Source organism: Bos indicus, chromosome X (assembly GCF_029378745.1).
Source record: "Bos indicus isolate NIAB-ARS_2022 breed Sahiwal x Tharparkar chromosome X, NIAB-ARS_B.indTharparkar_mat_pri_1.0, whole genome shotgun sequence".
In the NCBI taxonomy this organism is placed as follows: domain Eukaryota; kingdom Metazoa; phylum Chordata; class Mammalia; order Artiodactyla; family Bovidae; genus Bos; species Bos indicus.
Genome location: NC_091789.1, coordinates 14,647,823 through 14,663,348, shown reverse-complemented (window position 1 = coordinate 14,663,348; position 15,526 = coordinate 14,647,823). Strand labels below are relative to the sequence as shown.

Genomic DNA, 15,526 nt, shown 5'->3' with positions numbered 1-15,526 from the left:
TACTAGGTGAAAGGAGCTCTGTTAAACAGGACTTTTTTGGTATGGTGCTAAGATGTGGTGGGAAGAGAATCATTTTATAGTCCTATGATTAGGTCTCAGTCTTTTAGTGAGTCTGTACCTCTGAACTTCATAAGTGGTCCTCAGTTTTTTCTCCCCACTTAGGTGGGACAGAATGGCTAGAGGGGGCTGGAGCTGGTTGGTTCCCCGGGTTGGTTAGGCTCTAGTACTACTCCAGTAGGTTAGGGTCTGGTAAAATAATTTCTCCTGAAGGCAATTCTTTTACAGAAGAACATGAAGCTCTGGCATATTTCAAAAGGGTTTCTTTCTCCCCTCCCCTGCTGGAACTACATAGGAATTTTTCTCCAGTGTTCACTCTGAGGACCAGGTGGAGCTTCTGTACATAAGATTCACAAAAGCATAGGAACCAAGCTATGACTGGGTCTCCCTGGACTTTTTAACTCTCAGACTTGTCTACACTGAGCCTCCAGCAAATTGACAAGTATAGTTTAGGTTTTCCTACCTTGTCACTGTTTCCTGTGGTGATATCTGCTGATGGCTTTCTGGTCTGGTAAGTTGTGATCCTCTGTATTCCCCTGTTGTCTCTCCAATTGGAGGTGTATGAGTTTGCATTGTTGCTTCATTTCTCTGTTGTATCAAAGAAGAGTTGTTGATTTTTTTCAGTTAGTTCAGCTTTTTACTTGTTGTTAGGATGGAATAGTGACTTCTAAGCTCCTTACATGCTAGACCATAAACTGGAAGTCTTTTTTTTTTTTTTTTAATGCCTCGCCACATGGCTTGTAGGATCTCAGTTCCTTAACAAGGGATCAAATCTGGGCCCTCAGCAATGAAAGCACAGAGTCCTAACCATTGGACAACCAGGGAATTCCCCAGGAAGTCTTGTGTCTTAAGTTTTACATTTACCTTTCCTCTATAGGAAATGGCAACCCACTCCAGTGTTCTTGCCTAGAAAATCCCATGGATGGAGCCTGGTAGGCTACAGTCCATGGGGTAGCAAAGAGTTGGATATGACTGAGCAACTTCATTTCATTTTCCTCTATAGGACCAGAGGAAGCTTCATTAAAAAGCTGCATTTTTAAAAAACAACTGTAAGCAAAATTATTGAGTGGACAGTCATCAGTTCAAGACAATTAGCCTTCTATTTTATTATTACAGACTCACCGTTTGCTGCATTTCAAGTAAAAGTAACTGATGTTACCTAGAAATATTGTAGTGATGTTTAGAGAGAGGAATTGAAACATGATGGGGACTTCTGTGTGTTGGAATTCTGTGTTCATTTACAAAAATGAGTCTTTGTGCTTTTGTGTCCATCTCTTGCTACCATAGCCAACTCAGACCTAGAGTTTCTCATTGAGAGACTTTTCATACATGTCAGTTTAAAACGCCAAGTCTTCATGGGGCTAAGGTGAACCACAACAGAACCTGGATATATGGTTTTTACTACTTTATATTGATTGTTTAGCTTTAGTATCACAGGCAGAAGCTCTGAAAGAAGAAAATGACAGCCTCCGTTGGCAGCTAGATGCCTACCGGAATGAGGTGGAACTGCTCAAGCAAGAACAAGGCAAAGCCCACAGAGAAGATGACCCAAACAAAGAACAGCAGCTGAAACTCCTGCAGCAAGCCCTGCAAGGAATGCAACAGGTAAAGGCATTTTGGTTTTCTGAGCTTTTTGGAAGGCTAGTAATCAGCTCCTCACCTGTAAAAGGGCCCCCAGAAGCAAATAGGATAGTAAACCTCTTCTTGATATTCTGTTTTCTGGCATGGCTGAGGAAGGGATTACATATTGTAGTTCATGAAATCTTTGGTTAATACAGGGAAAACAATGGATCACCAGTTTCCAAAGATTATGCATTCAGTAAAACATACTTAGCAATAAAACTACACTGAGCATAACCTAATCTTTTCTTTATGCTACCAAATATACTTTAGGATTTGAACAGAGTCTCAAGGTCATTATGAAGAACCTTAATTACTTAGATAAGCAAAAGTGCTGGTGAATAAGTATCTAGTTGATACAATGCTAAATAATACAGTCTGTTAGAAGAAATGACCAGAATCCTACCTTTGATTTGGGTGGAAGGAGGGATGTTATGGGCTTTTAAGTATCAGTGCTTTTGGGTACATAATACCAATTTGCTTTTGTTTTGTTTTCACAGTCGTTTGTGTGAATGAGTTTACCTGCACATTATCTCAAGTGTAAAAAGTAAAGTAAATAAGTGCATCCAACTGTAATTGCATTCAAAAACAACACTGTGTAATAGATGCCTAGAAGTTTTACGTGGTTATCACCCCAACAAGCCTACTATTTAAAAGATACAGCATCTGTTCCCATTATAGCAAAGGAGTACTACTTCTCAGTAAGGGTACTATCCTCTTCTGTATTGCCAGACTACCAGCCATTTTCCTTACAGCTTAAATTATGCAATAATTTTTTAGTTGTGTGCCTCGGAATTATCTAGGGCGAAGCTTGTTGATGGTTAGAAGTCACAAATTGTGAACATGGAGTCTCTTCTGGCACTAAGAGCCCCGTGTTCCTATTACTTCTGCTATCGTTGTCTTCCTATGTGACAAGCAAGATCACATTAATATTTCACCTTTCCTATTAACAAAATGTGTGAAGTAATGGGTACCTTCCTTTTATTGTCACCATGGAGTTTAATTAGAACATGTAAGTTACATCAGAGATCTTTCCACCAAAAAAATACATCTCCTCAGCTAGACATCAAAGAATTTTGACAATGTACATTGTACTGTGTCTTTTATCCTTCTCAGTGGTCTTTTGCAAGCCTGTGAAAAGCAAAACATTTTCCTGTCGTGGTTTTCCCCTCTTTCCTTGATTTTGAAACCAGTCCACCTAAGAATGGAGTGGTTCAGTTGAAAACTAATGAACTTTTTTGTTTTCATCCCATCACTTCAAAAACCTCAGTGAGACAATTAAGTCTCTACCTCCTGAAAAATTAATTCTACTTATTTTGATTACCTTTTATTGGAAAGTAGCCATGTAAACCATGGTAAAATTTCTGCCATCTTATCCCCAATAGATGTATAGTCTAATATGTTGGTTAGGAACACTGGCTGTGGGATTGACTCACCCTGAACTGAAATTCCAGCTCTGGCACTGACTATCTGATTAGCCTTAGGCAAACCACTAAACCTCTCTAATCTTCAGGCTTATATATCATAGGATTATTGTGAGGCTTAAATGAGATCATGCATGTGAAACCCTTTGCATAATACTTGGCACATGTTAGATACTAAATACATAGAATTTGTAATAATCATTAATGATGAATCCAGTTCCTTGCCTACTGATAAGGGAACTAACATTTGTGAAATTGGATTCTTTACTACTTTCCTCACAGAAATTGAGCTTGGCTAGGAAAATGGCTATTTGCAAGAATGCTTTACAACATTAAGCTCAGTTCTATGCCAAAATCAAGATATTGTCCACATAGTATTAACTGCACCCTACACTTACATCACTTCCTTGGTAGCTCAGGGATAAAGAATCCCCATGCCAATGCAGGAGACCCAGGTTTAGTCCCTCAGTCAGGAAAATCCCCAGGAGAAGGAAATGGCAAACCACTCCAGTATTCTTGCCTGGGAAATATGGACAGAGGAGCCTGGAGGGCTATAGTCCATGGGGTCACAGAGTCGGACATGACTTAACAACTGAACAACAACACCCTTACATCTGGCTGGAATAGGAAAATTAAGTGATTAGACCAATTAGTTTCTCAGAGTGTTTCTAAAATATGAACAAATCCAAAAGACTTATAAGAGCCAGATAAAATAATTTCAAATGAAAAGTGTCTTGATTTTCCCTTTAGTATCTTTGCATGGAGAAATGAGTGTGTGTGCTGGGGGAAAGTGAGGCAGGCCTGCCTAATATCTAACTTCAGCCAGGGTTTTTGAGTGAAGTGTGGCTTCTTAGGACTTGATTATCTTTGGTCTTTCTTGTAGCATCTACTGAAAGTCCAAGAGGAATACAAAAGGAAAGAAGCTGAACTGGAAAAAATCAAAGATGACAAGTTACAGGTGGAAAAAATGCTGGAAAATCTCAAAGAAAAGGTACATGAATCCTAAGTGTTCCTTTTCCCTTGTTCCTTAACTGCTTTTCAGTGACAATGAAAATGCCCTGCAAGTTCCTACCAAAAGGTGTCAAATGCGAAATCTTTGGTTGAATGGAGATTAAAAGCCTCCTATCCAGGCTAATTCTTGAATCAAGAGCTCAGCATTTAGATATGAGTCCTTGGCAATTCTGAAGGTTCAGGAAAGTGTACTTTTCAATGAATAAAATGTCCATCCATCCATAATATTCCTCAGTCTTCCTTCTTGGAAACGATCAGAGTATATACCTCACCACTGCTTCCTTCAGTCAAAGTCTATGTGACACAAAATACTTTTAATTAAGCATTTCATTAAATGAAGAAACTCAAGTACAACTAGAATATTGAACATTGACATTTCTTTGCAGACACTCCATCTAGTATAATAATGAGCTGCTGTAGGTTGAAATGGCCAAAACCAAAAGTGGGGTGGGGTTGGGGGAGGACTTGGAAAGAAACAAGGAGACACATTATGCTAAAGCTAGATAATAGTAACAGGGAAGACAAAATGGGATTCTGCCTAATGAGAGTCTGCAGCCATAAGAACCGCCAACGAGAACCTCAGAGAAAGCCTACTAAATTTCTGGATGAATTAATGTATCGCAACCATGCATCGGGTGTCCAGTCTATTTAAGGTGTTTATAAAGTCAACTGGTGGTGTCTCCATGTCACACCTCTCTAACCTCCTTTATGCCTGAACCAAGTGAAGTTATTCTCTGAAAAGAAAGGCCCATTGACCAGAGCTGCCTGACTTTAATGTCTCAGAAGGAAGAGAAGATTAGAAGCTTAGACCAAGAACCAGAAATCATTTCCACAGTTCTGCGGTTCCACAAGAGCTTGTGCCCTTTCTCTTCTGTGCTCAGCTCAGAAAGATGCAATGCATACAGGCCCTGGGTGTGTTTGTGAGCCTACTGACTCCCCTAGAGTGCCATTAAGAACTGGCAACCTTGGTGTAGTTGAAACAAATGATGGAAAGTGTTTTCCAGAGGCCATTTGCAATATGCTTTTAATTCTTCCACTTCATAAAACCAACTCACTTTCCAGTTTTCTGGGTGCTATTAAAGAGACCAGCATAATTCCAGACAAATTCATTTATCAAGCATTTAATTGAAAAGTGCCAAAGCTGCTCTATTTAGCAGGACTTGCCTCATACAAGCAGAGCTTCTAAAATGTCCCAGAGCTTCTACTTAGCTCTGTTTCACTTCTTGCATAAAATGGAATGTGTTGTGTAGCCAGAAGGCTATAGATAAACAGGGGGTTATACTAATGACATTAAGCTTAAAATCACTCTTCAGGATTGACATCACTAATTGACTTGAGGACATCAAGTGTAATCAGCCCTCTGTTTTGTAAAGTATTTCATTTAAAGAAGCGAAGGGTCAAATGGTACAGAAGAATCTTGCAGTTTTAGAACTAAGTCTAAATGTTTCCCGTTTTGAAACTGCATATACCATGAAAGAAAGTGAAGTTGCTCAGTCGTGTCTGACTCTTTGCAACCCTGTGGACTGTAGCCCACCAGGTTCCTCTGTCCATGGGATTCTCCAGGTAAGAATACTGGAGTGGGTTGCCATTTCCTTCTCCAGGGGATCTTCCTGACCCAGGGATCAAACCTGGGTCTCCCACATTGCAGGTAGATGCTTTAACCTCTGAGCCACCATGGAGTGGCATGGAGTGGCAGCTGAAGAGGACAGGAGAGATGCAACTGATAATGAGAAACATGTGAGTCAGAATATGTTTTTGTCCTGTTATTTTAAGGGAGGCTTCCTTCAGAGAAAGTCATGAGAGTTCATTATAAACTGATCTTCTCTGGGAAGCTGATTTGTGACCACATATTTCAAACTGACACAATTAGGTTAGAAAGCAAAGTACCATCACATTAGACTGGAAAAATAATTTCAGGTTGAAAGGAAAGCAATAAGTTTTGGTGAGGAGGGATCTTTTTTCTTTTTGTTTGTGTTTCTTGACAGTAAACCGCAGAGTGAGTTATCGTCAGTGTTTTGCAATATAACAATGTGACTTATGTCTGTCTTCCTGCAGAAAGAACTAGCTCTTTGAATCTACTAGTAAAATGCAAGGTGATAAGCAGCCCTTCAATATACCTTCTAATTTTTCAAATGCCAGCTGTAATAAAATTGAAGTCAGGTTTCAGTCAGGCTGTATTTTGATTCAAGATATCTAAAACTTCTCAGAATGTCTTCATATCTTAAATCAACCCCAATCTGTTAAACTCTCACACTTAAGAAATGTCTTACTGGATCATGTAATGTTTTAAGGGGGTTAGAAGCAGATGTACAGCCTGTGGCTTAGAAGTGAGCCAGCAGTTTAAATCAAACTTGGCATGATGGTTACTGACTGGATTGGATTCTAAAGGCCAAAGATTGAGTAGGTCATCAAGAAAGATTTCCCTTCTGACTACAGCCTGGAAGCCTGTAAATCCACAAAACAACATGTCTTGCAGCAAAGATCATTAGTTTCATTCAGAGACAGCATCCTGGAAGCTTTGAAGGCATCTTTAAAAGAAAAAAAGAAGGAAGCCTGTCCCTGCTGAGAGCTTGTGGAAGGAAAGAAGTGACAAAACATTTGAGTCAACCATGATTTGCTCCCCTTGCGGGCCATTTCCCCGGCGCTCTCTTTTACAATAGCAGTGATACTGAAGCAGGGATTTCTTTCATTCCTTCTTCTGAAGACTCTTCCTTCACAGTCATAATACAGAAAAGATGTTCTCAGTACCCAAAGAGAGAAAGAAAGATCCAAGAGAGGTCTGAAGGCGTTTTTCAGTTTGGTTGTTGGTCATGGATTTCACCTGAGCCCTCTTGTGAAATATATCCACTGTGCTCAGAAAGAGAAAACTTTCAACAAGGAAGGCCACTGGTTACTGATAGTTTTGGCAGCAGTCATTTCTTGGTTTAAAGTCATAAATATCCTAACTGATGATGCCCTTATCAGAGAGAAGAGAGAGAGAAAGAGAGCTGATAGTCAATAAATAAAGGCTCTAATTTTCAGTTCAAGAGCCAACAGTTGATTACCCATGAGTGGATCAGCTATGTTGTAGATTATCCATTCAAATATGGGACTGACCTTTAGCAGAGTGTGGAACCGAAAATAAAAAAGAATGGTCCTTTTCACATTGGGTGGCCTGGGATGAAATCCTGGCTCTATCATTTTCTAGCAATGCTATCTTAGGCAAGTTACCTAATTTATCTGAGCCTCACTTTCCTCACCTGTAGAATGGAGATAAAACTTACCTGCCAGTTCCTGGCATCTCACAGACAATTAATGCTGGGTAGGGTTCCCAAGATTACCAGACTTGGTCTGGTTCCCAAGTCAAGAATGATGAAGGCAGAAGGGAAAAAAACTAGTGAAGATGTATGTCTAAATATGTGTGTGTGTTTTGAAGCCTTATAAACAAGCTTTGGATTATCAGTGATGCTTTTATAGTTTACGCTATTTTCTCTTCCATTTAATAATCAAAATTGCACAGTGTTGCTTTTGAGGTGCTGTTAAGAAGTTCCCTGTTGTATAATTGGAACCAAGTTACCATATGGGACTTTCCTGGTGGCTCAGTGGTAAAGAATCCACCTGTCAATGCAGGAGACCTGGGTTCAATCCCTGGGTTGGGAAGGTCCCCTGGAGTAGGAAATGGCAACCCACTCCAGTATTCTTTTGCCTGGAGAAGCCCAGGGACAGAGGAGCTTGTGAGGCTATAGTCCATGGGGTCTCACAGAGTCGGATGCAACTGAGCACAACAACAACATAATTGGAGGGCTTCCCAGGTGGCTCAGTGGTAAAGAATCTGCCTGCCAATGCAGGAGATGCAAGAGACATGGGTTCGATCCCTGGGTTGAGAAGATCCCCTGGAGGAGGAGATGGCAACCCACTCCAGTATTCTTGCCTGGAGAATCCCATGGACAGAGGAGCCTGGCAGGCTACAGTCCATAGGGTTGCAAAGAGTTGGACACAACTGAAGCGACTTAGCACACACGCATGCACTGTTACCATATAAGGTGCACTGACCTAGGAGACATATTATTCCCACAGGAAAGCTGTGCCTCTAGACTGTGTGCATCGAGCCAGGATAGTGATTACCCTCTGGAGAAGACTCTGAACAGCTGTCCTGTCAAATCTGAACGCGAAGCCCTGCTAGTGGGTAAGGAAGTGAACACATTCAATGTATAAAGTGCAGTCGAGTGGGGGAAAGAAGTAACCTAGGATGAGTGAGCACATGCCAAGCGTTCATGAGGCATGCCAGTGCAAGAACCCAGAGTCCTGAAGATGACAGGATAAGGACAAGTACAGATTTCAGTCAAAATGGTAACAGCATCTCCCAGCCCTCTTCAAGCTCCTGGTGGCCACTGCCACATCAAGTGTGTCAGTATAAACACTATGCTAAGAGGGGGTCTGCTAGAGAAACACATGGTAGATTTTTAAAAGTTAGGTGAGCCCTCTCACTCCCTCTCAAGGGACAGTGCAAACATTGTTTGTCAGACAGCTTCCCCAGACGAGCCTCTTAAATCTTCCCAGGTTCCTGGCAGGCAACCCAGGAGGCTGTCTGTAGGGTGTTTGAACACTGATAGGCTCTGATGAGATAAATGCTAGAATTGCTCTCACTACATAGAAATTGATTGATAGAGGCAAGATAGCATAAGTGGTTAAGGAATCAGACAGAACTGGCTTCCTGTCTTGATCCCTCCATTTCCATCATTGAGCTTCAGTTCCTCCATCTTCAAAATGGGAATAATATTAGCTATCTCAAAGCAGCTGTAGGTATCAAATACAACAATTCATCTAAATCACTTAACACAGTGTCCAGCCCATAGCAAGCCCTCAATGAATGAGAACCATTTTGCACTTAATGGCACTATTCACAAATGCTTGTTGACTTTACATTCTGTTTGGAAAACAGTGGCAGATGGAGGTCTGAAAATATTCAGTCATTTTAAAAGGGCTGATATTGGACCTCAGCAGATAATCCCAGCTGCCTTCTAGGAATCTGAGCCGCACAGTAGTCCCACCCCAATCTCGAAAGTTCTCCACACTAATTAGCTTCTGCATATTTTGAAGATATATCTGCCTCCTTCGGTAATGGATATTATATTCAGATCTAACACTTTGATATGATAATAAAGATGCACAGGGGATCTGCCAGTGAGTCTTCAAGAAGAGTGACAACTTATTTCCGTTTTCCAACTCAAAGTTCTTTAACAAATTGGCATGGCAACAGGGAGACCTGTCAGAGGAGAGCCATGGTTAGGAGGAAGCCTCTGAAAATGGATAGTTCTAGAAACAAAGATTCTTAAGATAAGTGTTTCATGTTTTGCTTTGTATTTTTAAATAAAGAAGTCTTGAGCTGACCGAAAGGAAGATCTACTTTTTAAAAATTGGTTATTTGGGTGTGAACCCACAAAAACTACTTCATGTTTTGAAACCTCTGGAGTTATTTCTTGGCGTTTGACAGCCTTTCTTGGTCATAGCATCTAGAATTCCTTTGAGCATGGACTGTATTCTTCAGAATTTAAGTTTCTCAGCTTGAGTCAGTGTTTGGAAATTCAATTTACCAAGTCATTTAAGAGGAAAGTAGTGATATAAGCAATACTATCCATTTTGAGTAGAGTTTCGAATCCTACCATCAATTCTTCCTGGATCCTCCAACCCACCCACTTGCCATCTAATATTTGGAGGATTTTTGCAAAGAACTTATTTGCACTTCAACCTACCATTTAAACTTGTAATATGCTTTGTCAATTGCTTAAAGGGATAGACAAGTTGTAGTTTTATAAACCAACCCAAAGTTAGCTTTTATTTCTTGCCAGTTTTCAGTAAGCTTAATTCTGAATCCATGTGATATACCTAAGATTTTATGAAAGGAGATGAATTTTTTTTAAGGAAAAAAATAGTAGACTTTTGAACAATTTATATTCTACCTGTTGCCAGAGAAAGTAGTATTGGCACAATTAACCTGATGGCCAAAATAATCAAGACAATCTATGTAGCTGCCAATGACCCCAGAGTTATGCTGAGTAGCAGTCATGCACATTCCTGGAGGCTGTAAATTGCTATAAGAATTCTGATACTGGAAGAGATTCAGAGCTCTGAGGACAAACAGAATGCTAGTCATCACCTGAGTGAATGAAATGTTTGTCTTTTCTTTACAGAGCTACTCACAGAATAAAACCCAAATACAATCAACAGATTCTCTTGTGAGAAGCACAAGTTTAATCAGGCAAAGTACATGATTTGTACTTTTGCCATAACAGCAAGACATGATTAAATGCATAAGAGGCTAAAACCCAATGTAAGACAGTGCAGAAGAACTGCAAAAAACCCAGCACAATCGAAATTCATTGTAAAATTTTAAATTCATTGTAAAATGTAGAACTCAAATGGCGTTTAGCCATCAGGAATGATGGGAGTGACTCCTCAAATGCCAGTTTTTCTCCAGGTGGTATAGGGTAGTGAGAGGCAGTCCACAGAGTGGTTGAGAGCAACTGTTTGGGTTCAAATACCTGCCACTTACCAGCTGTGTGACTTAGGGCGTTAAACATTCTGTGCCTCAATGTCTCCTCATCTGTGAAAGGGGAATGGTAACACCTACCTCACAGGGTTGTTGTGAAGATTAAATGAGTGTGTGTGTGTGTGTGTGATGAGTGTATGTCTGTGTGTGTATATATATATATAAACTTAGAAGAGTACCTGATATGTAATATGGTGTACATATGAGCTGACTCTTGCCAGACACTATCATATGGCATCTCAGCAAATACAATGCTCAAGTGTAACCTCCATGCTATTGTGTTTATAGGAATTATCTCCACATTCCTTCATGTCCACCCATTTGGAGCAAGCATTGAATATATCTGCTCCTACTTGCACCGTCTTGATAATAAGGTATGTGGGGTCCTGAGATGGGCATGCAATGCGATGGAGGGTTCTTTGTGAACAGGTGGCCTCACTCTTCTCAAGCACAAAAAAGTCACTAGTAATCACTGTAAGGAAAATTCCTTTACCTATTCTCTCACTGTGATTCAGCATCAAGTTTCTCTCTTGCAAGTAGGGCAGCCATCTGTCGCTGTTTGCCTGGGGCTGAGGGGTTTCCTGGGACTTGGGACTCCCAGTGCTGATACCGGGGAAGTCCTGGGCCAATCTGAATGAATTGGCCACCCTACTTCCAAGATACATCTTAGAAGAATTTTCTTTCTTTCTCTTAATTTACATATCAGATGCTAATTAAGCATTATTTCTCACCAATCAAACTTCTGCCCTGGGCCTTTAGACATTAGCAAATGTAAATTTTCAATTGGAAGTCTTACTCCAACCACCTCCCGGACTGTTGATATCACCACTGCTGTTATCTAAAATGACACAATCCAGGCAGGGACACAAGAAGTTGGAACAATGAGTCTGTAATACAGACTGAATGTTTGCTCACAGCTGATCTCATGGACCAGTTTCTTCCCTGGATGCCACCTGTAGGGAACTCACAAAGCCTCGGGAGCAAGGGTAAGTGCCAGTTACCTAGAAAATCAAGGATCCATGCCTCATATAGGAATGAGGGGGCGTGTGACTCCTCAGAATAAATAAAGTCCTGATAGATTTTTTTTCAGAAGCAGAATTAAGTTAAAGCTGCTCATGGATTGTACTCACTATTTGACAGGTTCTGGGCCTTTTGACAAGTGCCATTGGAATACAGATTCCTGATAGTCAGCTGTCCAAAGTGTTAAGCCATTTAAGAATATGTCCTCTTAACAGAGGCACTGGCCCATATGGAAATCGTGGGTGATTCGTCCTCCTCGTGGCATTTGTTTTAGTTCTAGCTAGTACTCCCCGGTCATTTATCTCTGGGAAGAGATGCTATTCTGCAATTAAGTGGCTCGCCCATTTGACAGTGAAAGGAGGGATGGAATGTGAGCACCAGGAACAAGGGATCTGTTGAAGTGATTTGAAATTGAACTCTGTGTCAATAAAAACAATCTTTTTTTAATTGCAAAAATAATGCAAACATATTATCTTTTAAAGGTAAGCAATATAGAACTAGAGTAAAGGCAAATGGACAGTTCCCCGCAATGCCACCTCTCAAGGATAACCATCATTGGTGGTTTGGCATATCTTATTCAAACTCTTTTGTATACATCTGCTGTACCTACGGCACCCCACTCCAGTACTCTTGCCTGGAGAATCCCATGGACAGAGGAGCCTGGTGGGCTGCAGTCCATGGGGTCGCTAAGAGTCGGACACGACTGAGCAACTTCACTTTGACTTTTCACTTTCATGCATTGGAGAAGGAAATGGCAACCCACTCCAGTGTTCTTGCCTGGAGACTCCCGGGGACGGGGGAGCCTGGTGGGCTGCCGTCTATGGGGTCACACAGAGTCGGACACGACTGAAGCGACGCAGCAGCAGCAGCTGTACCTATATTGTATGTATATTTCTATAAACAGTATAGATTTATGTTTTTTGCAGAGAGGATTCAACTCTACATGATACTCTGCAGTGTGCTTCTTTCACTTGACTGGATACAGCCCACCACTAGCACTGGGGACAAAGCATGACCTGACTCCCAGTCTAGTGCCAGTTCCTCCTGAGCAGCTTCCTGCCAGGGTAGTGCCAGGGCCTCCCAAAGCGAGTCTCCAATGGTACCAATGGAATCTGGGGGTCCCTCCTACCAACTTTAGAAATGTTCAGGGTGGCAGCAACTTGGGGTTTCTTTATGGATCCCCTCGTGCTCTTCAGTCAGGTCCTAGTGCCCAAGTTCACAGTTAGGAAAGTTGCTACTAACATAAAGATGACCACGTGAAGCAAGCCCTAAGGGTCCACAGATTTGTTTTTGTATTGGTACGTGTGTGTGTGTGTGTGTGAGAGAGAGAGAAGTGGGAACACAGAGCTATTTATTCCTGTCACTTTTTCTTTGAAAACTAAGACATGTGTGAAGACTTCTGCTTTGGTGGCAGTCATTTCTGCCTCCCTCCCCTCCCTAAAGGGTTTGCAGCTTCAGTGGACCTGAACATAACATCACCAGCACTGATAAGCCATCATTCAGCTGGCTGCGGACTCAAGGCTCTCCACACGACTGACACCAGCTCTTTCCCAGAGAAAGCTCGGTGGCGATCAATCTCAAAAACATCCTTCTAAGTGAAAGAAACTAGTCACAAAAGACTATAGATTGTACGATTGCACATGTATGAAATTTCCCCCCAGAATGTAAAACCACAGTGAAAAAACCTGAGTCTGGGTCGGGCAGTAAGGACACAAAGGAACACAAAGGGACACAGAGGGACTTTGGTGGAATGTTCTAAAACTGAATTGTGGTGACAGTTGCATAATTGTATAACTTTACTAAGATTCATCAATGTGTACATATAAAGTAGGTGAATTCACTGTATATAAATTATACCTAAATAAAGCAGTTATGAAATACAGAAACAAAAAGAAAGCTCAGCGGACTCAGGTGATCATAGCAGAAGAAGGCTTCCATCTGGAATCCGTTCAACCAACCACACATGCACAGGGAGGGGAAGGTCAACCCCACACCCAGCACACACATGTGCACATCAGCTTTCTAAAGCCGTACTAGGGGGAAAGCCAGGTTAGGAAGGTGGGGCTGGTTTTGAATGGAGATGTCCTCTCTCTCCCACAGATCTGTACCAGTGATGTGGAATGTCTCATGAGCCGACTCCAGCACACCTTCAAGCAGGAAATGACTGGAGTGGGAGCCAGTCTGGAGAAGAGATGGAAATTCTGTGGCTTTGAGGGCTTGAAACTGACCTGAATCCCTTTGCTTTACAACCTGGGATCCTGAAAATACATGTGTGTTGGACAAGCTTTTAGAAAGTGGTTTGTATTTTCAATGCTTTTCAAGTGGAAATTGCTTTAAATTTGTCAGTTCATTCCTGGAATATCTTTTGAGTTAAAATAAGGATCCTGGAACAGCACTTCGAGCTACAGGCCCTATAAAGAAGTCGACTTAAACCTCAAGTGCTGTAACTTCCTCTCTTTCTGTCAATTGGTTGTCTTTTTTTATTATTAGTATTAAAAAGGCCTGAGGCTAATGCGTATTTAGGGTGTTTTCAGTGTCTGTACTACTGTTGTAGACTTTGGTATTTTTTAAACACTGTTAACTGAAATGTTTTGATGATTTGTACGTGATTTGTGTTTCAGAACTTCTCTTTCCATTAATGTTGCTACTGGTGAGAGGAATGACAGGAGCACTACGACTCCATAACTGACATTGTCTTTCCAATCCCCAGTAGGCCAGTGAGTGAATAACGCATCAGTGTCTTCTAGAAGGTGCTTGACCAGGTTCACCTTTTAAAAGACAAAGCATGGTTTGTGGCTTTTTGCAAAATTACTGTGAACCAAAAGTTGACAAATGTTTCAGAGTTATTTTCTCTAATGTATCAGATAACAGGTTTATTTCAAAATTTAAAACAATGTATTCATGGAAAGCAAGTGTCCAGTATAACTGGCATGTGTATGTGGTATTCAGAATCACCTTGTAAATAGTTTGCTTTTAAAGGAGGGCATGTTTTCTATGTATTAAAATACACCTGTGTGCTCACTTTCACACACACACACACACACGCACACACATTGGCAGAAGGAGTTTAATATGCTTTCTCCTCCGGCCTTCTGACAAAGTCTGGTGGTCCCTTTCTTTTGCTGTCAGTGTGTTGAATTGCAAACCATGTACTGCTGTAAATACTATGTTTACTTCATGCTGAGTGTTTGCAAACGGTTGATAGGAGTATTAATAGAGAATTCTTGAGAACGAATAAATAATGAGCTAGGGTGTGTGAAGCTTTGTGCAAATAGGTCAGCTCCACCTGGAGTGCTGAGTGCTGAGGACAAGTCCAGTTGTGCGTGGACCAGTCAGAAGTCCTGCTTGATGGGAAAGAAAGGGAAAAGATGAGGACTGGGGGCTTACATCCTGAGGCAGAGGTGGTCTTTTCTTCTGTGGTGGTGGTGGTGCTTATAATAACATCAGCATGCCCTCCCTTGAGTCTTGATTGAAAAGAAGAGAATGTACTAAGTAAGCAAAGCCAATGAAGAGTATTTCAGGAAAATACTTTGTAAATCAGATGTCAGTAGTGTTCAAAGTTGTATTTTTAAAAGATAAATATTCCTTTTTATACCTCAGTTTGGTGTCCTGTTTTGAATTTTTTGCTAAGTAATCCTTTAGTAAATCATCTCGATTTCCTCCTTTGAGTTACCAGAATATTGGAAGAAGATGCTAAACCTTCTGCTTTGACAGCTAGAAATAGGATTCCACAGCAGCCCATTCATGCTGAAAGCTGGCTTCCCCCTAAGTACCCAGCTGTGGCACCAGCAGGAAGCGAAGGTTATTTTTACACTAGCTTCCTCACTGAAGCATCTCTGTCATCAACACTACAGAAAGCTTTGAT

The 15,526-nt window shown here is 41.1% G+C and overlaps 1 protein-coding gene across 14 annotated transcripts in view; it reads left to right on the top strand.

Moving 5' to 3' along the window:
• The window catches only part of ENOX2 (ecto-NOX disulfide-thiol exchanger 2), a 287,975-nt gene extending 272,715 nt beyond the window's left edge, over positions 1-15,260 (top strand). For 9 of the 14 annotated variants that reach the window (XM_070783673.1, XM_070783668.1, XM_070783670.1 and 6 more), the window contains 5 exons: positions 1,481-1,662; positions 3,985-4,092; positions 8,169-8,277; positions 10,930-11,015; positions 13,762-15,260. In XM_070783673.1, coding sequence (XP_070639774.1) covers positions 1,481-1,662; positions 3,985-4,092; positions 8,169-8,277; positions 10,930-11,015; positions 13,762-13,893 — 617 coding nt within the window. In that variant the 3' untranslated portion in view covers positions 13,894-15,260. Of the gene's footprint in view, positions 1-1,480; positions 1,663-3,984; positions 4,093-8,168; positions 8,278-10,929; positions 11,016-11,558; positions 11,628-13,761 lie in introns of all 14 variants that reach the window. The other 5 variants (XM_070783662.1, XM_070783674.1, XM_070783663.1 and 2 more) reach the window with 4 other exon arrangements.
• The last annotated feature ends 266 nt before the right edge of the window (positions 15,261-15,526 follow it).